At 46.0% G+C, this 27,439-nt stretch overlaps 1 protein-coding gene across 1 annotated transcript in view; it reads right to left on the bottom strand.

The window, feature by feature from the left end:
* pdhx (pyruvate dehydrogenase complex component X) overlaps positions 1-27,439 on the bottom strand; it is a 494,696-nt gene that overhangs the window by 104,452 nt on the left and 362,805 nt on the right. The window contains exon 9 of the mRNA XM_072518815.1: positions 12,871-13,029. Coding sequence (XP_072374916.1) covers positions 12,871-13,029 — 159 coding nt within the window. The remainder of the gene's footprint in view (positions 1-12,870; positions 13,030-27,439) is intronic.

Raw genomic sequence — 27,439 nt, 5'->3', positions numbered from 1 at the left:
AGGAGAGAAAGCAATTCCAAATGTTTCTCTGGCTATGACTGGATAGATAAGAATGGAACCAGGTGAGTTTGGACCCATTCAGTCAGCAATCAGGAAGCTTTAACCGATCAAGAAATTGCTTCAGTTTTCTCTTCTACCTGTGCTTATTCACCTTTTCAGGAGGTTAAGAATGCTGAAGACTATACCATGGACATACATATAAGCACAGTCCACAGCTTCTCTGATGGGAGTGTATTCACAGAGGGGGTTGGTTAGCTCAATTGACAACAGTTGGTTTGTGATGCAGAGTGAGGCCAGCAGCACGGTTCAATTCTCTACGGCTGACGTTATTCATGAAGCCCCGGCCTTCTTAACCTTGCTCCTTGCCTGAGGCGTGGTGACTCTCGAGTTAAATCACCATCAGTCAGCTCTCTCTCGCAAAGGGGAGGCAGCCTATGGTGCTCTGCGACTGTGACTACATTTACATATTATTCATAGCCTAAAACGTTCCGACATGCTGAAGTTTCCTATCTCCGTTTTTAGCAACTTCCCGTCTGTTTTATTCAATCCCAGATTAATATGAGATTGCTGAACTTGGGCAACAATAGCAGATAAACAACTAACATGTATCAGCACAGTGGCTCCAAATCACTTGTGTCTGTGAATCCATTCTCTGCTGTTATTTCAATTCAGGTTGAGGCAGGGTTGGGCCGGTTAGTTTTCTGGGTTCTGCTTTCAGTTTACTTTCCTCAATGAGGAAATGGCACAAAGTGAGATATATTTATTAAGAAAGTTGTGCACAGAGCTGTAAAGATTTGAGTATATATTATAAATAAGGAATTGAATTTATATTCTTTGTCAAAATGTTAACGGAAAATGAAACCAATTCAGCTTTCCATTCTGTAGAATCCCCTCACGGAAACATTATTTAACTCCAACACATTTAGATGACGTAGTGATTTGACACATCACTTTTGGGAGCTTGGTCTGTGGGCAGCAAACCCCAAAGTGTTTGACAGGAGCTCAATCAGAAAACTCAAATGATCAACAGCTTTAAACTCTATGCAAAGCGATGAGGCAGAATTGAGGCACAACAGTAAGCGTTTTGCTAACTTCCTGTAGATGATTTCATGATAATCAATGCAATTGCAGCATCCTTATTTAAAGACACCACCCTATAGTTCTTTGATAAATAAGACATAACTTTGGGAAGGATTTCACAAATGAGGTCACAGATGTGTTCTTGAATTTTCAAAGATTAGATACAACATTTAAACAGTGGCATGAAGGGGGATTGAGGCAGGTTAAAGACTTATTCTTAGAAGGTAGATTTGTGAACTTTGACAAATTAAGGGAGAAACACAAAGTGCAGGAGGAGAAGTTTAAATATCTTCAATTACTGAATTTGGTAAAAAAGTTGTTCTCTTTCCCGCAATTACCAGAAGAAACAACCTCATTGATATATTTTTCTTGCCAGATGAGTTGGAAGATGGGAACATTACTAACATTTAAAGATGGCTGTTGGACACAAAGAAAACACCAATTGAAGAAATAAAACAAAAATGGGGTGAAGAGTTGAATATGGAATTGGAATGGAGACTATGGAGTAAAATTATGCACAGTGTCTATACTACATCTTCATGTGCTAGGATGAGTTTAATACAATTGAAGAGAGTACATAAAGTCCATATGACACAGGAAATAATGAGCAGATTCTTCACAGAGGTACTATGAGAGGTGTAAAGGAGGACCAGCTAAACATGTCCACATCTTCTGGTCATGTCCACGATTTGTGGGGTTTTGGATCTCAGTATTTAAAACATTATCAAAAATTGTGGAAGTGGACTTCCAGTGGCGGCAATGAAGGAGTAAGTCGCACATTTGGTGGCTCCCGCTCTGGTCAGACTTTTGGACCTTTGCCCCCGATTTTTTAATGAACTTGAAGTGCAGAACGTATGCTAATAGTAATTCTCTACTGAATTCCCACTTCGGTGCATGGAGAAAAGGACTAGAAGTGTTTGTAAGGGCAGAAACAGGAAGACAAGAGAAGACTTGGGCTGTAGTTGCAACAGGGGACAGCATGGCGGAGGGGCGAACTTCGGGCCTGTCGACTCAGCAGTCTATGAAGCAGCTGATAAAAGTCATACAGGAGGGCTTTGCTACGCAGAAACGGGACTGCTTGGACCCGATAAAAGCGTTGATTGAGCGGTTGGAGCTCAGGTTGGACGCCCATGATCGGGCGATCCAGAAGGTGGAGAAGGTGCTAGCTGAGCAGGAGGGGCATCAGACTGCAGTGGAGCTGGAGGTGGGGATGCTGAGGGACCAGCAAAAGAAGCTTCTGGAGAAGGTGGGGGACCTAGAGAATAGGTCCCGCCGGCAGAACTTAAGAACTGTCGGGCTCCCGGAGGGGTCCGAAGGAACGGACGCTGGGGCATACGCCGCAGGCATGTTCGAGAAGCTGCTGGGGGATGGGGCATTCTCCCTGCCCTTGGAGGTGGATAGGGCTCACAGAGCACCTGCGAAGAAGCCGCAAATGGGAGACCCCCAGAGGGCTGTGGTGGTGAGATTCCACAGGTTCTCGGATAAGGAGCGTATTCTACAGTGGGCCAAGCAGACACGGAGCTGTAAATGGGACAATAGCATCCTGCGGGTTTACCAGGATCTGAATGTGGAGGTGGCCAGGAGGAGAGCAGGCTTCAATCAGATCAGGACGATCCTTTTCAAGAAAAAGGTGAAGTTTGGACTGTGAGACCCAGCCCGTCTCTGGGTCACGCATGAGGATCAGCACTTTTACTTTGAGTCGCCTGAGGACGCATTGGACTTTGCAAGGAAGAAAGGGCCGACGAAGGACTGAGAAAGTTTGAACTTGGCTGCAACGTTTGTGTTTCTGTTTTCTCGGTTTCGTTTCTCTGTTTTTGTAATAAGTTTCTTGTTTTGTTTGGAACCAGCAGTAGAGCTGAGTGAGTTTAGGTTTTTATTTGCACTGTTGGGGGATGGAGGTGTGCTAGTTTTGATTTGGGTGGTTTTCGGTTGGGCAATTGTGTGGGGATTGTTTGGTGTCAGAGCTTGTTTGTATGAGTGTGAGTGGAGGCAGGGAACAATAGGTGGGAGACTATCTGGTGCCAGGGATGGGGGCCACCAAGCTAGCTGGGTGAGCTAGCTCTCGGAAGCGCAGTGGGGGTGTGTGCATATGTTTGATTTAGGAAAGTGATTGGGTTACAGGTTGTTGTTGCTCGGGGGGGGGGGGGGGGGTGAATGTTCTGCTGGCGAGGGAGGGACTTGGGCTGAGGGACAGAGAGGAGGTCGGGTGCGGGGGCTGCCTGGGGATGGACCGGTGGAGTCATGGATCACGGGCTGGTGGCGGGACTAGAAAAAGGGGATGACTGATCTGCGGGGTGGGGGGGAAGGAGGCAATGGGCCCCCCAACTAGGCTGATCACCTGGAATGTTCGAGGGTTAAATGGGCCGGTCAATAGGGCGCGTGTGTTAGCGCATCCTAGGGGATTGAAGGCGGACGTGGTGATGTTGCAGGAGATGCACCTTAAGGTAACGGGCCAGGTTAGACTGAGGAAAGGCTGGGTCAGCCAGGTGTTTCATTCAGGACTAGATTCAAAGACTAGAGGGGTCGCGATCCCAATCAATAAGCAGGTGGTGTTTGAGGCGTGTAGCATAGTTTTGGACGTGGGAGGTCGGTATATTATGGTCGGTGGGTAACTGGAGGGGGTGCAGATGGTATTAGTGAATGTATATGCGCCAAATTGGGATGATGTGGAGTTTATAAAGAGGATGCTGGGGAAGATACCGGACCTGGACTCGCACAGGTTGGTCATGGGAGGGGACCTCAATACAGTTATGGACCCGGGTTTAGACCGGTCAAGCTCGAAAACGGGCAGGGTGCCAGCAATGGCAAAGGAACATGGAACTGATGGGGGGGAGGTGGATCCGTGGAAGTTTGGGCAGCCGAGGGCGAAGGTGTTCTCCTTCTACTCACACGTGCATAAAGTGTATTCCCGGATCGATTTCTTTATTTTGAGCAGGGCCTGCTGGCTGGGAAGGTGGACACGGGGTACTTGGCGATAACAATCTCAGACCAGGCACCGCACTGGGTTGACCTGCAGTTAGTAAAGACAGTAATCAGCGCCCGCACTGGAGGTTGGATGTGGGACTTTTGGCGGATGAAGGGGTGTGCGAGCGGCTGAGGAAATGCATTCAGAACTACCTGCAGGTCAATGACACCGGGGAAACCTCGGCAGCGGTGGTTTGGGAAGCACTGAAGGCAGTGGTCAGAGGGGAGCTGATCTCGATTCGGGCGCATAGGGAGAAGGTTGACAGGGCAGAGACGGACAGACTGGTAAGGGAGATATTACAGATCGATAGGCGGCATGCGGAGGCCCCAGAGGCAGAGCTCCTGAGGCAACGGCGGAGACTTCAGCTTGCTGACCACAGGGAGGGTGGTGGAGCAGCTGAGAAAGGCGAGGGGAGCGATTTATGAACGTGGGGAGAAGGCCAGCAGAATGCTTGCACAGCAGCTTAGGAAGAGGAAGGCAGCTAGGGAGATAGGGATAGTGAAGTACGGTGAGGGGAACCTGGTCGGTGATTCGGTAGGGATGAATAAGGCATTTAGAGATTTCTACAGCAGGTTCTCCAGGTCGGAACCCCCTACGGGGCCGGAGGGGCTGAATCTCCCAACGGTGGACGGAGAGCGGGTGGAAGGGCTGGGGGCCCCAATTGGGCTGGAAGAGATAGTGGAGGGCTTGAAGGCCATGCAGGCGGGTAAGGCCCTGGGTCCGGACGAGTACCTAGTGGAATTTTATAAAATGTTCTCGGGGATACTGGGGCCAGTGTTGTTGAGGATGTTTAATGAGGCAAGGGAAAGAGGGGTGCTGCGCCCAACAATGTCACAGGCAATGATTTCGCTGATTCTTAAGCGGGACAAGAACCCGGAGCTGTGTGGGTCCTACAGGCCGCTCTCCCTGCTGAATGTGAATGCCAAGTTGCTGGCCAAAATCTTGTCCTTCAGGATTGAGGACTGTGTTCCGGACGTTATTGGGGAGGACCAGACGGGGTTTGTTCAGGGTAGGCAGTTGGTGGCCAATGTAAGAAGACTGCTAAATGTATTGTATAGTATAGAACTTACAGTGCAGAAGGAGGCCATTTGACCCATCGAGTCTGCACCGACCCACTTAAGCCCTCACTTCCACCTTATCCCTGTACCCCAATAACCCCTCCTAACCTTTTTGGACACTAAGGGCAATTTATCATGGCCAATCCACCTAAACGGCACGTCTTTGGACTGTGGGAGGAAACCGGAGCACCCGGCGGAAACCCACGCAGACACGGGGAGAACGTGCAAACTCCGCACAGACAGCGACCCAGCAGGGAATCGAACCTGGGACCCTGGCGCTGTGAAGCCACAGTGCTATCCACTTGTGCTACCGTGCTGCCCCGATGTGATCTTGATGCCCCCGGAAGGTAGGGAGGTTGAGGTAGTGGTCGCAATGGATGCAGAAAAGGCTTTTGATCGGGCAGAATGGGATTATCTGTGGGAGGTACTGGAACGGTTCCGATTCGGGCGGGGCTTCATTGACAGGGTCAGGTTACTGTATCAGGCTCCTGTGGCAAGTGTGCGGACGAACAGGACAACTTCGGACTATTTTAGACTGTACCGGGAGACGAAACAGAGATGCCCCCTCTCCCCACTGTTGTTTGCGCTGGCTTTCGAGCCGTTGGCAATTGCTCTGAGAGCTTCAAGGGGCTGGAGGGGACTGGTACGGCGGGGGGGGGGGGGGGGGGGGGGGGGGGTGGAGCACAGGGATTCGCTCTATGCGGATGACCTGCTTCTATACGTTTCGGACCCTGTAGAGGGGGAGGAGGAAATCATGAAGATTTTAGGGGAATTTGTCCGGTTTTTGGGGGTATAAGTTAAACATGGATAAGAGTGAGATGTTCGTGGTTCAGGCGAGGGGACAGGAGGGGCGACTGGGGGAGCTGCCGTTTAGGTTAGTAGGGGGTAGTTTCAGGTACATGGGCATCCAAGTGGCGTGGGAATGGGACCGGCTGCATAAATTGAATCTGGCCAGGCTAGTGGACCAAATGAAGGACGATTTCCTGAGATGGGACGCGCTCCCGTTGTCGCTGACCAGGAGGGTACAAACGGTGAAAATGACGGTCCTCCCGAGGTTCCTATTTGTATTTCAATGTCTCCCCATTTTTATTCCGCGGTCCTTTTTTAAGCGGGTCAACAGGGTGCTCACGGGCTTCGTCTGGGCGGGACAGACCCTGCGGTTAAGGAAGGTAATGCTCGAGCGGAGCCGGGGGGAGGATGGGCTGGCGCTGCCAAATTTCAGCACCTATTACTGGGCGGCTAACATAACCATGATCAGGAAGTAGGTGGTGGGGGAGGGGTCGGCGTGGGTGCGAATGGAGGAGGCTTCTTGTAAGGGCACCAGTTTGTGGGCGTTGGTAACTGCGCCTCTGCCGTTCCCGCCGGCACTGTACTCCACCAGCCCCGTAGTGGTGGCGGCCTTGAGATTTTGGGGCCAGTAGCGGCGGCATGTGGGAGCATCGGTCTGGGCCCCAATTTGTGATAACCACCGGTTTGCCCCGGGGAATATGGATGGGGGGGTTCCGGGTATGGCGGAGAGCGAGGATTGAGAGGATGGAGGATGTGTTCATAGAGGGAAGCTTTCAGAGTATGAGGGCTCTGGAAGAAAAGTTGGGCTGGCGAGGGGAAACAAATTCAGATATTTGCAGGTGCGGGACTTCCTATGTAAACAGGTGGCAACTTTCTCGCTCCTACCGCTGAGGGAGATTCAGGACAGGGTAATGTCCCGAGGGTGGGTTGGGGAGGGGAGCGTTTCGGATATCTATAAGGAGCTTATGGGGTCAGAGGAGATGCAGCCCGAGGAGCTGAAGCGTAAATGGGAGGAGGAGCTGGGAGGTGAGATAGAGGATGGTTTATGGGCAGACGCATTGAGCAGGTGCCCAAGGAGAAGGAATGAAGGGCAGTAGTAACTGAGAATTCCATGGACAGATCCATTAGCAGTTGCAATCCAGGGTCCCAAATGGTACATCTTTCCCAGGGGACTAGGTATGGAACAATGTGGAGCAGCTGCAAAAGATTTTGCAGAGGAAAGGAGAACGGGCAAAATGTTGCAGCTCATGTTGAAATTGGACTTTCGTAAAGAGAGCTTCACTAGTTAGGAGATAAATTGAAAAGGAGGACTTCCAGGTTAGCAATCTCAGGAATACTCCCATTTGCTGGTCAATATCGGAAGTGGAAGACAATGAAGTTAGATGCACAACTGGAGACATGGTGTACGAGGTAAGCTTTCAGATTCCTGGCACTGTGAGACCAATGTTGAAGCAGGAGCATCCTGCACATCACAGAAGATTTTCACCTGTAACAAGGATGAGACCCAATATTGGGAGAGTAACTGGTGCAATGTGAGGTTTTATACTAATGTGGTGAATTAATGGGAGGAAAAATGATGAGGAAGCAAAACTTGGAATACAAGGTCCAGTAAGATAAAACAGAAAACATGTGTCTCGGATCGTGTTTTCCGGGTCCTTAAGGGGGAGGGGGAGCAGCCCTAAGTCATGGTCCACATTGGCACTAACGACATAGGTAGGAAAGGGGACAAGGATGTCAGGCAGGCTTTCAGGGAGCTAGGATGGAAGCTCAGAACGAGAACAAACAGAGTTGTTATCTCTGGGTTGTTGCCCGTGCCATGTGATAATGAGATGAGGAATAGGGAGAGAGAGCAATTAAACACGTGGCTACAGGGATGGTGCAGGCGAGAGGGATTCAGATTTCTGGATAACTGGGGCTCTTTCTGGGGAAGGTGGGATTTCTACGGGCAGGATGGTCTACATCTGAACCTGAGGGGCACAAATATCCTGGGGGGGGGGGAGATTTGTTCGTGCTCTTTGGGGGGGTTTAAACTAATGCAGCAGGGGCATGGGAACCTGGATTGTAGTTTTAGGGTATGGGAGAAAGAGTATAGAGGTCAGGAGCACAGATTTGACGTCGCAGGAGGGGGCCAGTGTTCAGGTAGGTGGTTTGAAGTGTGTCTACTTCAATGCCAGGAGTATACGAAATAAGGTAGGGGAACTGGCAGCATGGGTTGGTACCTGGGACTTCGATGTTGTGGCCATTTCGGAGACATGGACAGAGCAGGGACAGGAATGGATGTTGCAGGTTCTGGGGTTTAGGTGTTTTAGTAAGCTCAGAGAAGGAGGCAAAAGAGGGGGAGGTGTGGCGCTGCTAGTCAAGAGCAGTATTACGGTGGCGGAGAGGATGCTAGATGGGGACTCATCTTCCGAGGTAGCATGGGCTGAGGTTAGAAACAGGAAAGGAGAGGTCACCCTGTTGGGAGTTTTCTATAGGCCTCCAAATAGTTCGAGGGATGTAGAGGAAAGGATGGCGAGGATGATCCTGGATAAGAGCAAAAGTAACAGGGTAGTTATTATGGGAGACTTTAACTTTCCAAATATTGACTGGAAAAGATATAGTTCGAGTACATTAGATGGGTCGTTTTTTTGTACAATGTGTGCAGGAGGGTTTCCTGACACAATATGTTGACAGGCCAACAAGAGGCGAGGCCACGTTGGATTTGGTTTTGGGTAATGAACCAGGCAAGGTGTTAGATTTGGAGGTAGGAGAGCACTTTGGGGACAGTGACCACAATTCGGTGACGTTTACGTTAGTGATGGAAAGGGATAAGTATACACCGCAGGGCAAGAGTTATAGCATGGGGGAAGGGCAATTATGATGCCATTAGACGTGACTGGGGGGGGATAGGTTGGAGAAGTAGGCTGCAAGTTTTGGGCATACTGGATAAGTGGAGCTTGTTCAAGGAACAGCTACTGCGTGTTCTTGATAAGTACGTACCGGTCAGGCAGGGAGGAAGGCGTAGAGCGAGGGAACCATGGTTTACCAAAGAAGTGGAATCTCTTGTTAAGAGGAAGAAGGAGGCCTATGTGAAGATGAGGTGTGAAGTTTCAGTTGGGGCGATGGATAGTTACAAGGTAGCGAGGAAGGATCTAAAGAGAGAGCTAAGACGAGCAAGGAGGGGACATGAGAAGTATTTGGCAGGTAGGATCAAGGAAAACCCAAAAGCTTTCTATAGGTATGTCAGGAATAAGCGAATGACTAGGGTAAGAGTAGGGCCAGTCAAGGACAGGGATGGGAAGTTGTGTGTGGAGTCTGAAGAGATAGGCGAGATACTAAATGAATATTTTTCGTCAGTATTCACTCAGGAAAAAGATAATGTTGTAGAGGAGAATGCTGAGACCCAGGCTATTAGAATAGATGGCATTGATGTATGTAGGGAAGAGGTGTTGGCAATTCTGGACAGGCTGATGGGATTTATCCTAGGATTCTCTGGGAGGCCAGGGAAGAGATTGCTGGGCCTTTGGCTTTGATTTTTATGTCATCATTGGCTACAGGAATAGTGCCAGAGGACTGGAGGATAGCAAATGTGTTCCCTTTGTTCAAAAAGGGGCGTAGAGACAACCCCGGCAACTATAGACCGGTGAGCCTCACGTCTGTAGTGGGTAAAGTCTTGGAGGGGATTGTAAGAGACAAGATTTATAATCACCTAGATAGGAATAATATGATCAGGGATAGTCAGCATGGCTTTGTGAAGGGTAGGTCATGCCTCACAAACCTTATCGAGTTCTTTGAGAAGGTGACTGAACAGGTAGACGAGGCTCGAGCAGTTGATGTGGTGTATATGGATTTCAGTAAAGCGTTTGATAAGGTTCCCCACGGTAGGCTATTGCAGAAAATACGGAGGCTGGGGATTGAGGGTGATTTAGAGATGTGGATCAGAAATTGGCTAGCTGAAAGAAGACAGAGGGTGGTGGTTGATGGGAAATGTTCAGAATGGAGTTCAGTTACAAGTGGCGTACCACAAGGATCTGTTCTGGGGCCGTTGCTGTTTGTCATTTTTATCAATGACCTAGAGGAGGGCGCAGAAGGGTGGGTGAGTAAATTTGCAGACGACACTAAAGTCGGTGGTGTTGTCGACAGTGTGGAAGGAAGTAGCAGGTTACAGAGGGACATAGATAAGCTGCAGAGCTGGGCAGAGAGGTGGCAAATGGAGTTTAATGTAGAGAAGTGTGAGGTGATTCACTTTGGAAGGGATAACAGGAATGCGGAATATTTGGCTAATGGTAAAGTTCTTGGAAGTGTGGATGAGCAGAGGGATCTAGGTGTCCATGTACATAGATCCCTGAAAGTTGCCACCCAGGTTGATAGGGTTGTGAAGAAGGCCCATGGAGTGTTGGCCTTTATTGGTAGAGGGATTGAGTTCTGGAGTCATGAGGTCATGTTGCAGCTGTACAAAACTCTGGTACGGCCGCATTTGGAGTATTGCGTACAGTTCTGGTCACTGTATTATTGGAAGGACGTGGAGGCTTTGGAGCGGGTGCAGAGGAGATTTACCAGGATGTTGCCTGGTATGGAGGGAAAATCTTATGAGGAAAGGCTGATGGACTTGAGGTTGTTTTCGTTGGAGAGAAGAAGGTTAAGAGGAGACTTAATAGAGGCATACAAAATGATCAGGGGGTTAGATAGGGTGGACAGTGAAAGCCTTCTCCCTCGGATGGAAATGGCTGGCACGAGGGGACATAGCTTTAAACTGAGGGGGAATAGATATAGGACAGAGGTCAGGGGTAGGTTCTTTACGCAAAGAGTGGTGAGGCCGTGGAATGCCCTACCTGCTACAATAGTGAACTTGCCAACATTGAGGGCATTTAAAAGTTTATTGGATAAGCATATGGATGATAATGGCATACTGTAGGTTAGATGGCTTTTGTTTCGGTGCAACATCGTGGGCCGAAGGGCTGTGTCGTTCTATGTTCTATATCAAAAGGAGGATAACTAAAATGAGTAAAACTACTAAACAGACATAGAGACGTTTGAGATATTTGTGTGTAATATAAGGGTGGGGAAATATTTGGGAAATGGTAACCACAACATTGGTACGTTTGATATGAAAGTTAATTGGGAGAGGAAATCAGCAATAAAGAAATTTGGCGAGGGAACAGTCAATGATAAACGTACTTGGCGAGTGAACAGTCAGTTAAAAAGGTATTTGACTCGGCAACAGTCAGGGTAAAGGCATGGAGATTAAAATGGGAAGAGGTCAAAACAAACTGAATTGAACAATTAGTAGGGAAGAAAGGATACAAGTAATAGAAATCAGATTATTAGGAATAGGAAAATCAAAATCGGACTGCGACTTAAGAGGCATACAAGAAATGAAGCCCAGCATTACAAAAAGAGTCAAAGCTGAATAAATTAAATGAAGAGAAACAAAAACAAGTTTAGAAAAGCCGTAAAATAAAATAAAAATTGCATATTAAGCTGGTCAAGGATTTTATAAATGCACAAAAAATAAAGAAACAAAGTGTAGGAAAGCCAATGGAGAACAAACTGGAGTTAGTGAGAAGTGCAAAAGGCAGCAAGGCTTAAGAGCGCACATCCTAGAACACTGAGGGAAATCAGGAAGGAAATAGCGGAGAGTCTGACCACAATCTTACAAACATTCTTCAGTCTGGAAGTTGTACCCGATGACTGGAGAATTTCCAGTACAAATTTGTCTTTGTTTGGAAGTAGATTGGTAATCTTACTCGGACACCGCAGGATGGACGGTGTGGTAGGTGGGAAGTGTCATCTCGGTGGAGCAAGAAGAGCTGCTCTGCTGTGCAAGTCTGACTCAGGATTATTGATGCTTTATCGAGGTTATATATAAAATGAAAATATACTCCAACTTCCAGGATTAAAATGAAAATATACTCCAACTTCCAGGATTAACATGTCTCCTTTTGATGAGTTTAAATTGCATCTTTCTAAAAAAACTCAAACAAAAAAATAAACTTATCCTCACGCAGAATTATTTGATATTATTCTTGTTACATTACCTATTCTTACTCATTAAATAAAAATCAAACAGATCTCTTTGTCTCAGTTTTTACCATACCGTCACATTTTGTTAATTTCTTTTTGTTTCTTTGCCATTCTGCAGTTGAACAGGTTGCCTAGAGATGAACTTCATATACAATGCCAATTTTGGACTCTCACTGGTTACCATGGGGAAGGGTCTCTATGTTTGTCCACTCAACAGCGGCCCACACCAGCCTAGGTATATAGAGATATCATAAGGGTTCATTCGCACAACAGATTTAGCATTCATGTACAGTGATGCTAAACCCAGGTAATAAAAATGTGTTGAGAACTGAAGCAAGTCCCAAATGTATTCTGGTGCCAGACCATGCCCGACTCTGGACTGGAGTTCAATTTCCACTGATACTAGTGTTATCGTGTAAAGGTGTCCTTAGTGTAATAGGCATCACAGGTGTGAATGCGAGTCCTGCCATTCATTGGATAGGATTATCCGGCTGATCCCGCTGGCGCGATCTTCCGGCAAGTGGATGGCGGGATCAACGGGTGCGAACAATGGGAAACCTGATTGACAGCTGCGGAACCGGAAGAACGTGCCCAATCCCTCTGCAGCATCCTGCAAGGCTTTCGGCATCGGGGCTCATAACTTGACCAGCTTTGGTATCAGACGTCCATTACCGTACCAAAAGTCAGTGCGTTTTTTTACAGTAAATGTCGAAAAAAGCAACAATCATGCTGCTGAATTTCTATCAATCTATTTTCTTAGTATGTTAAAATTCTTATTAAATTGCATTGTAATTCGCAAAACACCGGATGATCTATCACTGTGATTTGAACAGAAATATTAAAAGGATGTATTAATTCCATCTAGAAGACAGACTTTAAACCAACATGTTAACATTTATGGCGGTTATAGGATTAAATAAAATGCTCTGATTTGTGTCACTGTGTTCACTTCGCATTCAGACCCTCTTATCCTACCTTAACCATGATGGAAATTTCCTCTATCCCTTTGGCAGCAGTGTCTCGCACGATTGGTGTCATCAGGCCACGTTCCGTAGCAACTGCCACTGCAATGTCGATGGAGTTGAGCTGATGAGGGCCCTCACTGCTCCAGGTGCAGTTCACATCTGGCATTTGCTTCAAAAAGATTTTTAGCGAGAGAAAAGGGAGGGTGTATAAGGCGGGGTGGGGGGTTGTTAGTGGGGGAGGGCACACGGGGTGGGGGGGGGGAAGGAGTTGGCGGATTATAATGGAAGAAAAAAAAAAGACAGCTGTCAGAGCAAGAACTGGAGCAGGCAGAACAAAATGTGTGAGATATACCGAGAGTCAATTTACCATCAAATGTTAATGCTGACTGTAGATTCAGTGATTGTGGAATTAGGTTCTTAATCTTTCACGGTTAATTTTGTATCTATGATGCTATTCTTGACCCTTAACCTCGGCCAACAGGCTGCTTCTATCTATCCCCTTCCACATTCAAGAATATTACACAATGTCTGTCACATCACCCCAGAAACTCAGTGCTTCACACTGTACTCGAACTAAGGTTTTACTCAGTTTTAAATATGCTCTTGGTCTTTATATCTACACCTATTTTGATGAAATCTGGAATTCTAGTAGTATTTTTCAAAAACTGTTTTAGCAAATGTCCTGTGAGTCTATAATCCCAATCCCTTTACTCTTCCATAGCACTCGGTCCAATTCTATTCCGCATTTGCACTTCACTGGATTTTGCACTAAATAAAAAAAATCACATTACTGCCACTTTCTCTACCGCTTTAGCCCATTCCCAATCTTAAAAATATATGTTTATAATTCGAAGAATTAACTAAATCTCCTGCAAATTTTGACATCACTCCTGAGTGATGAGCCCCTGTGCGGCATCACTATCCACATCCAACCATTCTGAAAAACTGCTCGCAACTCTTCGGGCACGATTCTCTGAAAAGATTTCTAAGTGTGGCAGCAAGTGGGAGTTATCACGTGCTGCCCGGTGCTTGGCCCAGCGAGATCGGCGTTGAAATTTGACGTTAATTGGTCCACTTAACGAGGCTTCAAGGGCTTCTCACTGCAAATGATAACTCGCCAGTTGATTCGCTGGCACCACACTCACTAGCTCCCCGCTAATAAGGTAGAGCAGCACTTCAGGTGCACTTGCTCAGCCACCCTCAGCCAGCTCCCAACAATGGCGCAGAGGAGACCAGCCCCAAGATTCGGGGATGCTGACCTGGGGAGGCTGGAGGCTATGGAGGGATGTCCTGTTCCCCTAAGGGAACAGTCATAGGAGGGTCAGTCATAGGGCAGCCAGTGCCGCCTAGGACGAGGTGGCAGCGGCACTGAACTTGTGGAGTGTGACCAGGATGACTGGCCTCCAGTGCAGAATGGTGGTCAATGACTTTCACCGGGCAGCTGGAGTGAGTCGACGCCAATGACCCTCTGCCCCTACCCTGAGACCTTTCTGCCCCCATGGGAATATTCACCTCCCTCCCCTTTCAACCCCCCAACCCATCATCCATCCCCTCCCCCTTCAACCCCAAACTCTTCCTCCACCTCCTCCCCCTTTCAACTCTCCCCACCTTTCCTTCACACCCCTCCCCGCACCACTGTGAATCATGCGTATGACTAACGATCCCCCTTCTCCTCAGGAAAAGCGCTCACACAATCGCTGGGAGGGGGCCCAGACTGGCGGTGGTGTGCCAGACATCAGGATCCTCACCACCTTCGAGGAGCGTGCCCTGGAGGTGACCGGTGTACCAAGGACAGGGTGGCCACCAACTCGGAGACTGGCGGACGCCGCAGAGGTGAGTAACCACTGGACCCCACCTGGAGGACCTGTCAAACGTCAGTTGTTATTGCCTTACTGACTGACCCATCCCTCCCACTGACCACATATCCATTCTCCCGAACGTCCTCCAGCCGATGGCCCAGCCCATCATGGGGGCACCCTCTCCAGTCTCCCATGAGTTCAAAGGATGCCACCAAACTAGCCGCATCACATCTGTCATCCCCACCCTTCACCAGCACAGATACACGCACCTCGGTGGGAAATGTTAATTGTCAGGCTTCTGGGACACAACCTGGTGAGAAGCACACTGCTGCTGATGTACATCAGGTGGAGGAACCCCCAGGTGAGACAGCAGTTCCGGAGGTCTGCTGGATCCCTGGACCCAGCTGGGTCCTAGCCTGATGCTGAGCCTCTGGCAGAGGTCATCCCGGAGCTGATTGAGATGTTAGGGTGCGGCTGGGACATTCTGAATGAGATGTCAGCATCACTCCAGCAGATCCATAGTCGATTGGAGGAGTCCCAGAGGCTACGGGTTCAGGAAATGTCGCCGGCAATGTGTAGCACTGAGGCCAACACTGCTAGGGTGGCGACCCCAGGAGAGCCTTGCGCACGACGTAGTCACCATTAGTGAAGGCATCCTAGACGTTGCGCAGTCGTTGACGGCCATGGCTGAGGGTCTAGGCAGAATGTCCGTCTCGCTGGGGGATGTCACCCTGTACCAGGCTGACTTTGATGAGGCTCTGTGGGACATGTGCTGCTCTCAGATGCGAATGGGCGAGGCTCTGCGGAGCTTGTCCCAGTCTCAGGTGGGTAGTGCCGATGTGCTGCAGAGCATTAATACGATGGTGCAGACCATGGGGAACCACCAGGGCTGGCAGAGCCAAATGATGCAGCGGTGCCAGAGGATGCCCTCTAGGGGCATCGAAGGCACGGGGCGAGGTAAGCAGCTGGCTGCCTCCACCTCAGGCTGGCATCCTGCGGACACACCTAGGCGTAGTGGTAGAGCTAGGATGGCAAAGCACATCGAGGATCACTGAGGACACCGGGGACTGGGAGGGGTGGGGGTGGCGGGGGAGGCTGGGTCGGGAGAGGGGCAGCACCATCGAGAGGGTGGGGAATTGTAAAACACAATATGTGCCTTTGTGTACAACTACTGCAGTCACTTTCTTCCACAATGCGTGCTGACCTCCGAACCATCTCAGCAGGCATCTCCCCCTCCCCATGACACCCAGCCACCCTCCGGCCGTGGACATGTTCCCAGAGCTGTGTCCCATCCGCTGAGTGTTCGGATGTTGGCTGCTGCGTGTGTGGTGTTCCCTCCCTCAATGTTCAACCACAGTGTCCATGCATGAAAGTGAGATTGGGATGCTAGGCAATGACTCCCCCATGCTACATGGCCTGCCCATTCACAGGATTGTGTGAAGTGCTCACCTAACCACAATTGCCAATTCCCTATTGGCGATAGCCTTCTGCCGTACGGTCAGAAGCCTAGGCAGTTGGTGGTAGTCATGGGTGGTCGGTGGGCAGACAGGCAGGGACAAGGGTTGCCCTAGGAACAGGTACACACGATTTAGGGATTGGCTGGGTAGTGCCTGTTATATTACGTTATGTATTATCTTATTACTCATTTGCTTCTTTCCAAGATACTTCTGTATATTAACCCTTTATATACATACAGATATGCAGATCACTACATCCCCCCCTTTCTTTTTACACATTTTCTATACTTGTTGTCATGCGAGAGTGCCTTTAAGAACTGGATGTTTAAGCAATGTACCTTTAAGAAAATAGTGATGTCATAGAGTGGGTGGAGCTCAGCTCAGTTCAGCCATTTTGCAGTTTGGTTTTGCAAGTTTGAAAAGTGACTGGCTGGTTTTGTTGAGAGCAGCTAAAAAGTGCCTGGCTGGTTTTGCTGAGAGCAGTTTAAAAGTAGAAAGCCAGTTTGAGACAGCAGCTTGAGAAGTTCCGTTTTGCTGTGATCTGCTTGAAGGGAAAAAGCCAGGTTTGAGAAAGCAGCGTGGGTGTGTCTGTGGGTTTCCAGAGAGCTGCATGAAGAAAGCAAAGTGCTGGAGCTGAAGTCACCCAAGCTAATATATCTCTGCCATTCTACAGAAAATATATATATCCTTTAACCTGATGTGATACTGTTTAAAGGTGTTAAGTCTCTTGAAAGTTTGAAGGAACATTTTAAGGAGTTATTTACTGTTGCAATATTTTCTGAGTTATCTTTGAAGTAAGGGGTGTTAAGAGAGCCAATGTTTATTTAAGATGTTCAGTTGAGTTCATGGAATAAACAGTGTTTTGTGTTTAAAAACCCACGTGTCCATAATTGTAATCCCACGCCTAGGGAAAAAGCTTTATGCTAGGAAAAGCAACAAATCTATTAAAGGGAGAGGTTGGTTGAACTCCATGATACATTATGGGGTTCTGAAAACACCTCGCCCATAACATTGTAAAGAAAATTGTACAACAAATTAAGATAAATAATGATATGTATATCTGTACAAACATGACGATAGTGATGACTGTACACAAGTATCATTTATGAGTCCAATCTTTACAAATTGAGTCGGTTAGGTTTCTTTCTTCTTCTGTTAGATCTTCTCAACTGTTGTGAGTTTGAAATCTTTATGTCTTTGTGAATGTCATCTGTCTTCTTGCTGTTCAGTAGATTTTGTCGAAACTGTGACTCATTGAAACTTAACAGTAGGAAAAAGCTGTGGTTGAAGTTGAATCTTCAGTAAATCTCGTCGGCTGCGTTGAAAAATTGCTCCATCAGAAGATTTGACGATGTAGGATCGCGGTGCTGCTTGCCTAAGTACAGTGGCTGGAGAAGAGCATCCTCCCTCTGGATTCTTTAGTCTGACAGTGTCATCTTTTGTCAGTGGGTCTAGTTTGATAGTGTGCTGATCATAGTATAGCCTCTGTTTCGAAAGTTGTTCAGTGATTCTTTTGAGAACTGGTATGTGATCAGAATCTTGAAATTGTACTGCTGGTAAAGTTGTTCTGATGTCTCTGTTAAAAAGCATTTGAGCTGGTGATAGTCATGAACTTAATGGAGTTTCTCAGTACGATAATAAAGCCAAATGTATGTCAGATTGTGAATCATTCACTTTACTGATAAGTTGTTCAACGATGTGAACACCTTTTTCAACCTTCCCATTGGATTGTCGGTAGTGCGGACTAGATGTCATATGTCGAAAATTGCAGTTGTTTGAAAACTTTGTCCATTCCCAATTAGCAAAACAAGGACCATTATTGGACATTACTGTTTGTGGAATCCCATGTCGTGAAAATGTTTCCATCCATGCCTTTATGAAGGATGAGGAAATAAGATCAGGAAGTTGCATAACCTCTGGATAGTTTGAATAGTAGTCCATGATGAGAACGTAGTCACAACCAGTTGCATGGAAAAAGTCGATCCATACTTTTATCCATGGTGATGTGATTAGTTCATGTTGTTGAAGTGTTTCTTTACACTGTGCAGGTTGGTACTTCTGACAGGTTTCACATGTTATGACCATGTCAGTGATAGCTTTTGTTGATGCCAGGCCAGTAAACTGCCTGTCGTGCTGTCCTTTTTTGTGTAGCATTTCAGAGCGTGGACTCTGTGGAATCACAATTTGATAATTTCTTAACAACAGCCCATTAACTACTGTTAACTTGGTTTAAATATTGCGATATTATAGACATCGCCCCTTTGGTCAACCATGCTGGAGATGGTGCATCATCCATAGCAAAGTTGCAACTTTCTTTGTTTCTTGCTTGATAAGCTGTAGCTTCTCATCAGATGCCAGAAGATTCTCCGTACATAACTGAGTTTGAACTGCAATGTCTCTGATAAATTCTATTGGTGTGCTCTCTGTAGCAATAGATCTGGATAACATTTCGGCAATGCTGAGATCTTTCCCAGTCATATCTTTGTAACTTCGTCATGATACGCTGTAGACGAGGAGTCGTGTCATTTAAATTCTTCTCAATGATGTGATCCATTTCTACTATAAAGGTTGGAAGCCCGTACACATAGTCATGGAATTTAAGTATTACCGTGAGTAGTCCGAGACATTCCTTTTCTATCTGTGCATATCTGCACTCTGTTGCAGTCATAGCACTCGAAGCATATGCAACAGGAACCCAAACAGCTTGATCGTTCTGCTGTAAAAGAACTGCGCCTAATCCATCCTGGCTTGCATCAGTGGATATCTTGGTTGCTCTTTTCGGGTCGAAGAAAGCAAGTATCGGTGTGGTCATTAGTTGTTGTTGAAGATCCACCCATTCATTTTGATGACTTTGTGTCCATTTAAAAGTGGTGGACTTTCTGATCAGATTTTGTAATGCAGACGTTCTCGATGACAGGTTTGAGATGAACTTGCCCAAGAAATTTACAAAACCAAGAAACCTTAGAACAGCTTTCTTATCTTTTGGCGTTTTCATATTTGGGATTGCAGAGATTTTCGTGTTATCAGGTCTGACACATTGAGAGGACATGATATCTCCCAGGAAGTTTAATGATGATTGTGCAAATGTGCACTTTGCCTGGTTTAATTTCAATCCAAATTATAGATGCGTTGAAAAACCTGCTTTAAACGCCAAATGTGTTCTTCTTCGGTCGTGGACCAAATGATTATGTCATCGACATGCACACACTTAAACCATCAATACTCTCAGTAATCTGCTCCATTATCCTATGGAAGATCTCTGAAGCAGATATTATTCCAAAAGGCATGCGGTTAAAGCAGAAGTGTCCAAATGGAAAATCAGACAACTGAAGTGTTGAAGGACGAATATCCTGGGATTTTTCCAGATTGTGTAGTAACAAGGTCGCAAAGTCACAGGTTAAGATAAGAGGAGAAATCAGAGAGTGAAGATGAAGTTGAAGTGCAATTATCAGAAACGATTTTTGATCAGATGGTTGAAAAAGAACAAGAACAGGTGGAGGATGAGGAGGATATTTTTAGTTCAGGAAAAGTGGCGGAGTTACAACAGAAAGATGTAGAAATAAAACGGATGTATCAGAAAGCATACACGGAAGAGGAATCTGCGTGTATACCAGAGTGTTATTACCGTAAAAGTAATGTCTTGATGAGAAAATGGAGACCTTTACATATGCAGGCGGATGAAAAGTGGGCAGAAGTTCATCAAGTAGTATTGCCTGTAGGGTATAGAAAGGAGGTGTTGCGAGTTGCACATGAGGTACCAGTGGGTGGTCATTTGGGAATAAGGAAAACTCAAGCTAAAATCCAGAAACATTTTTATTGGCCTGGACTACATAAAGATGTAGTTAAATTTTGCCGATCATGTCACACATGTCAAATGATAGGGAAACCTCAAGCAGTGATAAAACCAGCACACTTAATACCCATTGCAGCATTTGAAGAACCTTTTACAAGGGTCCTAATTGATTGCGTAGGACCAGGACATGAAAAATGGGAATCAATATCTTTTGACTATAATGGATGTGTCCACTAGGTTTCCAGAGGCCACCCCAGTACGTAATACTAAGCTAAAAAGATTGTGGAGGAGTTACTTAAATTCTTTACTAGATATGGATTATCCACAGAAATACAATCGGATCAAGGATCAAATTTTACCCCAAGGTTATTCAAAGAAGTTATGGATAGCTTTGGGATAAAACAATTTAAATCAACTGCAGGAAGCATTAGAAAGGTGGCATCAGACATTAAAGACAATGTTGAGAGCTTATTGTCACGATTATCCAGAGGATTGGGATAAAGGAATTCCATTCGTACTGTTTGCAATTAGGGATGAACCTAATGAGTCAACCAAATTCAGTTCTTTTGAACTAATTTTTGGTCATGAGGCAAGAGGACCACTTAATTTGATTAAGGAAAAATTGGTGAGTGAGAAATCAGAAATTACATTATTGGATTACGTGTCAAATTTTAGGGAACGATTAAATAGAGCAGGTGAATTGGCTAGACAACATTTAAAAGTTGCACAAAATGCGATGAAACGGGTAGTGGACAAGAAATCCAAAGTTCGTAGTTTTGCCAGTGGAGATAAAGTTTTAGTGTTGTTACCAGTGGTAGGTGAACCTTTAAAAGCAAGGTTTTGTGGCCCTTATCAGATTGAAAGGAAATTGAGGTGAATTATGTGGTAAAAACACCAGATAGAAGGAAAATTCACCAAGTGTGTCATGTGAATATGCTTAAAAGGTACTTTGAAAGGGAAGGAGAGGAAAAGGATGAGGTTTAATGATTCTAACTCAAAGTGACGAACCAAACCCAGATGACTGTGAATTTGACATACCTCAAATTAAATTGGAAAATGAGGATGTTCTTAAAAATTGGGATAAATTGTTGAGTTACCTTCCAGAGGAAAAACAAACTGACCTGAAAGAGTTATTGATATCACGTGGGCAAGTTTGTAGAGATAATTTGGGAAGTACTAAAATGGCTATACATGATGTAGATGTGGGAAATGCTGTTCCAATCAAACAACATCCATCCAGACTTAACCCTTTAAAATTGGCACAGGTTAACAAAGAAGATTGAGAGCATGCTTAAAAATGGCATAATTGAAGTGGGTTGCAGCCAATGGAGCTCACCCATAGTGATGGTACCTAAACCAGACGGTACCCAACGGTTGTGTGTGGACTATAGAAATGTGAATGCAGTTATAAGAACGGACTCTTATTCTATCTCACGTTTGGAGGATTGCATTGAGAAAGTGGGACAATCAGCTTTTATTTCCAAACTGGATTTACTTTAAGGTTACTGGCCGGTATCTGTATCCGAAAGGGCGAAGGAGATTTCAGCTTTTGTGACTCCAGATGGTATATACCAATTCAAAGTTATGCCATTTGGCATGAAAAACGCACCAGCCACATTTCAACAGTTAACTAACAAAGTTGTTTCAGGATTACCCAATTGTGCGGTATACATCGACGATCTGGTAATTTTCAGCCAGGCATGGAAAGGACATGTAAAATATCTGATGGAGCTTTTTGATCGACTTCAGGAGGCGAGTTTGGTAATAAACCTAGCCAAAAGTGAATTTGGAAAAGCCCAAGTCACTTTCCTTGGCCATACAATTGGACAGGGTCGAATGGTCACACGGGATGTGAAACCAACAGTTATTGAGGAGTTTCCGATACCCTCAAGACGAAGGAAATAATGCGATTTCTTGGCATGAGTGGATTTGTTCGAACATTGGTGAAATCGTTTTGTAGCGTGATTGCTCCACTGACGGACTTGCTCAAGAAGCATAACAAATTCCAGTGGACAGCGGCGTTTCAACAGGCATTTGACGGCCTGAAAGCTGTGATAACCAATGCTCAGGTATTGGAGAATTATAAGAGACTCTGCGATCAGATTGAACTAAAGTATCTGACTTTAAAGAGAAATGCCGAGGCGTAGAGAAATGGACGGATCGTGCCAGGAACCTCTTGTTCAAAGAGACTGTCAATCGAGAAGGATTTCAGTTGGAGGAAGAAGAACTAAATAAAATGGACTATATTGTTATACCTGTTCGCGTGTGTTTTTTTTTAAACAATAAAGTATATTTACTGTGTGCATTTCTTAAAGGATGGGGAAAAGGTGAAAAATGAAACCATCTTGAAGTTGATGGTTTATTTTTTTTCTGGGGGGGGATGTGTCATGTGAGAATACCTTTAAGAAATGGGTGTTTATAAATGGGTGTGTATATAAGTATCTGTAGTGAGATTACCTTTAAGAAATGGGTGTTTTCCTGCAGTGATGTCAGAGAGTGGGTGGAACTGGGCTGTCTGTCAGCTTTTTACTTTTGTTTTAGGCTGTTTGCTGCAGGGTGTGTTTTAGTTTCGTTTTCAGAGCTGGATAGCTGCAGTCACAGCCAGAAGGTGTATTAGAGTCTCTCTCTGTAACCTAAAGACTGTAAATCGATCCTGGTGATTTAAAACTAATAACTGCTCTCAGTAGTGACTTTAACCTGATGTGCTTCCGTTGAAAGGTTTTGTTGTAAGTCTTATGGATGTTAAAAGGAAAGTACAAATTACTTAGTGTTGTATTCTTTGGGGGTTGTATTTGAATTAATGGTTGCGAAGATGTTCACTGTATGTTTTAAAAAGGTTAACTTGAGTTCATAGAATAAACATTTTTTTGCTTTAAAAAATACTTTTCCATTTTTGCTGTACTGCACTTGTAGAATGGTCCGTGTGCTCCCCATACCACAATCTATTAAAGGGTCACGTGAACTCCATGATACACTTTGGGGTTCTCTAACCCTGGCCCATAACAAGTCGGTCAAGTTCTAGTTTCAACCTCTCTCTTAAAGGAGCTGGAACCCTCCTAGTGGATGAATTACTGTTTTTGCATCTTTTTTTAGTAAGATCTTGTACTGATAAGGTAAAGTGCCCATACCTTTAAATACATCAGGGTACTGTTGAAGGATATGCTGGATTTCATCTCCCATGCGTATGTGTCCTGAGTAGTCACATCGATTCTTTGAACAAGCTGCAAGTCTTTGCAAGCCTGAGCGCCTAACAGTGATGATTTTTTGTTTTCCACGATCTCAAATTGCAGTGTCTTCTTTATTTTCTTCTTTGTGACTTTAAGATGGCACGATCCCAATGAAGCAATCTGATTGAGGGAGTTTATGGAGCAAATGGGGGGGGGGGGGGCTGATCCATGGAGGGCTAGTCGGCCGACGGGGAGGGAGTTTTTGATCTATTCACATGTCCATAAGGTGTATTCCTGAATTGATTTTTTCATCATGAGCAGGGATTTGCTGGCGGGAGTGACAGACATGAATATTCGGCGATCGCTATTTCGGACCATGACCCGCACTGGCTTGATCTGCAGGTCTGCAAGGAAAGGCTAGAGGTCGGTTTGTTGGCGGACGAGGCGGTGTGTGAGAGGGTGAGGAAATGTATGCAAAACTACCTGCAGGCCAATGACACAGGGGAAATCTCAGCTACGGTGCTTTGGAAGGCGCTGAAGGCAGTGGTGAGAGGGGAGCTGATTTTGATTAGAGCACATAGGGACAGGACGGACAGGGCAGAAACGGACCGACTGGGAAAGGAGATCGTACAGACAGGAGATATGCGGAGACCCCGAGGGCAGAGCTATTAAGGGAATGACGAAGGCTACAGACGGAGTTTGGGGTGTTGTCCACAGGTAAGGCTGTGGAGCAGCTTAGGAAGGAGCGGGGTGCGATTTACGAGCACGGGGAGAAAGCCAGTAGAATGCTGGCACAGCAACTGAGGAAGAAGGAGGTGGCCAGGGAAATAGGGAAGGTAGCCGACAGGGGGGGCGGGGGGGGGGACACACATGGTAGGGGATCCGGCTGGGCTGAACAAGGTGTTCAGGGACTTCTATAGTAAGCTTTACACCTCGGAACCCCCTCAGGGGCTGGAGGGGATGAGGTGCTTTCTGGATGGACAGACTTTCCCAAAAGTGGGCAGGGGATTGGTACATGGGTTGAGGGTCCCGATCAGGACCGAAGAAATATTGAGGGGCTTGGGGGCAATGCAATCGGGTAAAGCCCCGGGGCCGGATGGCTATCCGGTGGAGTTTTCCGAAAAGTTTTCCGAGATAGTGGGGCCGGTGCTGGTTAGGGTTTTCAATGAGGCAAGAGACAGAGGGGTGCTACCCCCGAAAATGTCACAGGCCACCACCTCCCTGATATTGAAACGGGGCAAAGACCCGGAGGCATGTAAATCCTATAGGCCGATCTCTCTGCTCAACATAGATGCTAAAATACTGGCCAAGTTCTCGGCTGCTAGGATTGAGGCCTGTGTGCCAGACGTCATCATGGAAGATCAAACCGGGTTCGTCAAGGGCAGGCAGCTGGTGGCCAACCCAAGAAGGCTTCTGAATGTGATCATGATACCCCCGGAGGGTTGGGAGGGAGAGGTAGTTGTGGCAATGGATGCCGAAAATGCTTTCGACCGGGTTGAGTGGGACTATCTATGGGAGGTGCTGGGACGATTTGGGTTCGGGGAGGAATGAAATGAAATTAAATGAAAATGAAATGAAATGAATGAAATGGGGCTGTTTAGCACAGGGCTAAATCGCTGGCTTTGAAAGCAGACCGAGGCAGGCCAGCACGGTTCGATTCCCGTAACTGCCTCCCCGAACAGGCGCCGGAATGTGGCGGCTAGGGGCTTTTCACAGTAACTTCATTTGAAGCCTACTTGTGACAATAAGCGATTTTCATTTCATTCATTACCTTTGTAGTCCTTCAGCCTACATGCAGCAGGCAGCATCTCATGTTCTCCAGGAATCATATTGAGATCCTTGCTCGTCAGTAGATTGGCTGAAGCCCGTGTCAAGCTTGAACAATATTGGAAAATTGTTAATTTGCACAACTGAGTTCCATTCACTGCTGGAGTTGATTATGTTTACTGGTTGAGGAGTGCTTGTTGTAGCTTTAGGTTCCTCACTTTTTTCAATTATTCCTCTCCGTTCCAAGGTGAACCCCAAGGTCCTGGGACACTCAATTTATTTGTGTTTTCTAATGAGAAATTGTCCTCTTCTGATGAATAATTCTCTTTGGTTTTCTTCTCCGATGAATCCACACTTCGAACGTTGAAGTTCCTTTGTTTTGGTTTCGGAGTTTGAAATTGCGCTGTTGATCTGCATTGCGAAGCATAGTGATTGAGTTTTCCACACTTTAAACATTGTTTGCCTTGAGCCAGACATTTTCTTTTCAAGTGGCCGTTGCCACATCGGTAACACGTCATGACGTTGTTTCTCTGACGCATGATACAGATTCGCTCATGCGCAGACTTATTTTCTTCAGCCTCACATTTTTTGACAAAGTGTGCATGACCCGGATTGAGTGTGCGCATGCAAGAAAGCTGCTGTCCGAAACGTGCTTCTTTACTGCCTGCGACACCATTTTAACACTCTCGACCTCGTGGTTGACTTTTGCGCCTGTTTCACGGTGTTAAAATTCAATATACTAGTTTTTACTCTGTCCATGAGCTAAACATTTTTTAATTGCGATTTTCAGCGTTAAATCTTGCTGTCTTAACAATGCTTCTCTTAGACTCTCATCACTTATGCCATACACAATTTGATCACCGATCAGCGACTCATATAAAGCTGCACAGTTACAAGTTTGTACTAGTAATTTTAAATCGGTGACAAAGCTGGTGAATGATTCCCCATGTTTTTGCAAACGTTTGTTGAATCTGAATCTGTCAAAGATTTAATTTGTCTGAATTGTGCAATGGTCATCAAATTTGTTAATTATTATACCAAATTTGCTTTTGTCCTCCTCTTCAGAGTAGATGAACGAGTTATAAATTTCTATTGCCTGCTGTCCTGCCATGGATAAAAGCAGTGCAATCTTCCTAGCCTCAGTAGCGGTGGTTAAATCATGTGCCTTTAGATAGATCTGAAACTGCTGTTTGAACAGTTTCCAATTGGAATTAAGATTACCGGTTGTCTTGAGTTGAAGTGATTTTTCTATGAAGGATCCGAATGCAGCGAAGCTTCCCCAATTGAATAGTAGGTACAAATTTGTTCTTTTTTCTCACTTTTTCTAATCTAATCTAATTAGTTTTCCTGAAGTCAAATCCCTGGTACCATGTTATATTACGTTGCGTAATATCTTATTACTCATTTGCTATCTGCCAAGATGGTCATAGTGTAGCCATGTAAAATGGCTGCGTTCCGATTAATCTGGCCAAAACCCAGTTTAAAATGGCTAACCCGAAAGACTGCTGGGAAAAGCAGCCAAGAAGACACAGGCAGGCAGCTGCAGACAGGTTTGCATATTGAGCTCTGGGAACGTAGCCCAGATCGATACTCAGGGCTATCAACAGCCCTTCAACCCAGGTATCCGCAGTTTCATTCAGGACTGTTTACACTTAATCAACTCAGACATCCACAGTTAAATTGGCTATCCCCGGGAACAATTGCAACATATTAGCAATTGAATACCGGGCCAGACCTGTCGGCGCCTGCAGTGGCCGAAACAAAGACAGGTGAGCGACCACCCCCCCGATCAAGGAATCGCCTCACCATTGGACACATCGACCCCAGAGACTGGGGACAGAATCCAATCACTTGGGACTCAGGGTCAAGGGCCGCCCCGGGAGGCAGGAAGCCCCTGGGCCCTATAAAAGTAAAGGTCCAAGTTCAGATCGCTCTCTCTCTCATCTTCGCCTGCTCGAGACCTTCGGAAGACCAGCCACCGGCAGCAGTAAGTTTGAATCCAACGATCGTTATCCGGTAGAGACACCTAGCCACCAACCTGTAGCAGCCCTTTTGAATCCCGCGGGCCAGATTTGATTGGACAAGCCATTCGTTTCCCTGACCTGGTGGGCTCTTCCTAAGATAAGTATTGGCCAGTAGTGATAGGTTCATTGTATAGAAAGTAGTATTAGGGTATTAATATTGCTTGTTGTATATAATAAATGACCGTTGTTTTAATCCTTACTAAGCGGTGTGCTGTGTTATTAATCATAACCTAAACTTGAACCACGTGGCGGTATCATAAAGATACCTGGCGACTCATGAGCAAAGGTGACCTAAACAGAGCAAATAGAATAAAGCTAGAAAGAGCAACAATATACTCGATGTTCATTAACACTCGAAGTCTTCAAATAAAGCACTGTTTACTGAGTAACAATAACTGTGAGTTTGCTCTCTCTTCAACAACTAAACTAGAGATTAAATTAACAAGATTAAATATATTTTAACTGTGATTAACATCTGCACTCTGAGCTATCTCTCTCTACCGCTGGTTACTAGTCACTCCAAACACGAAAAGGTGGGAACTCTCCTGGAGTTTATCTTTTATACCCATCTC

This window comes from Scyliorhinus torazame, chromosome 10 (genome assembly GCF_047496885.1).
Source record: "Scyliorhinus torazame isolate Kashiwa2021f chromosome 10, sScyTor2.1, whole genome shotgun sequence".
Lineage (NCBI taxonomy): Eukaryota > Metazoa > Chordata > Chondrichthyes > Carcharhiniformes > Scyliorhinidae > Scyliorhinus > Scyliorhinus torazame.
The sequence above is the reverse complement of the archived record's forward strand: the minus strand, read 5'-3'. Positions and strand labels throughout refer to the sequence as shown.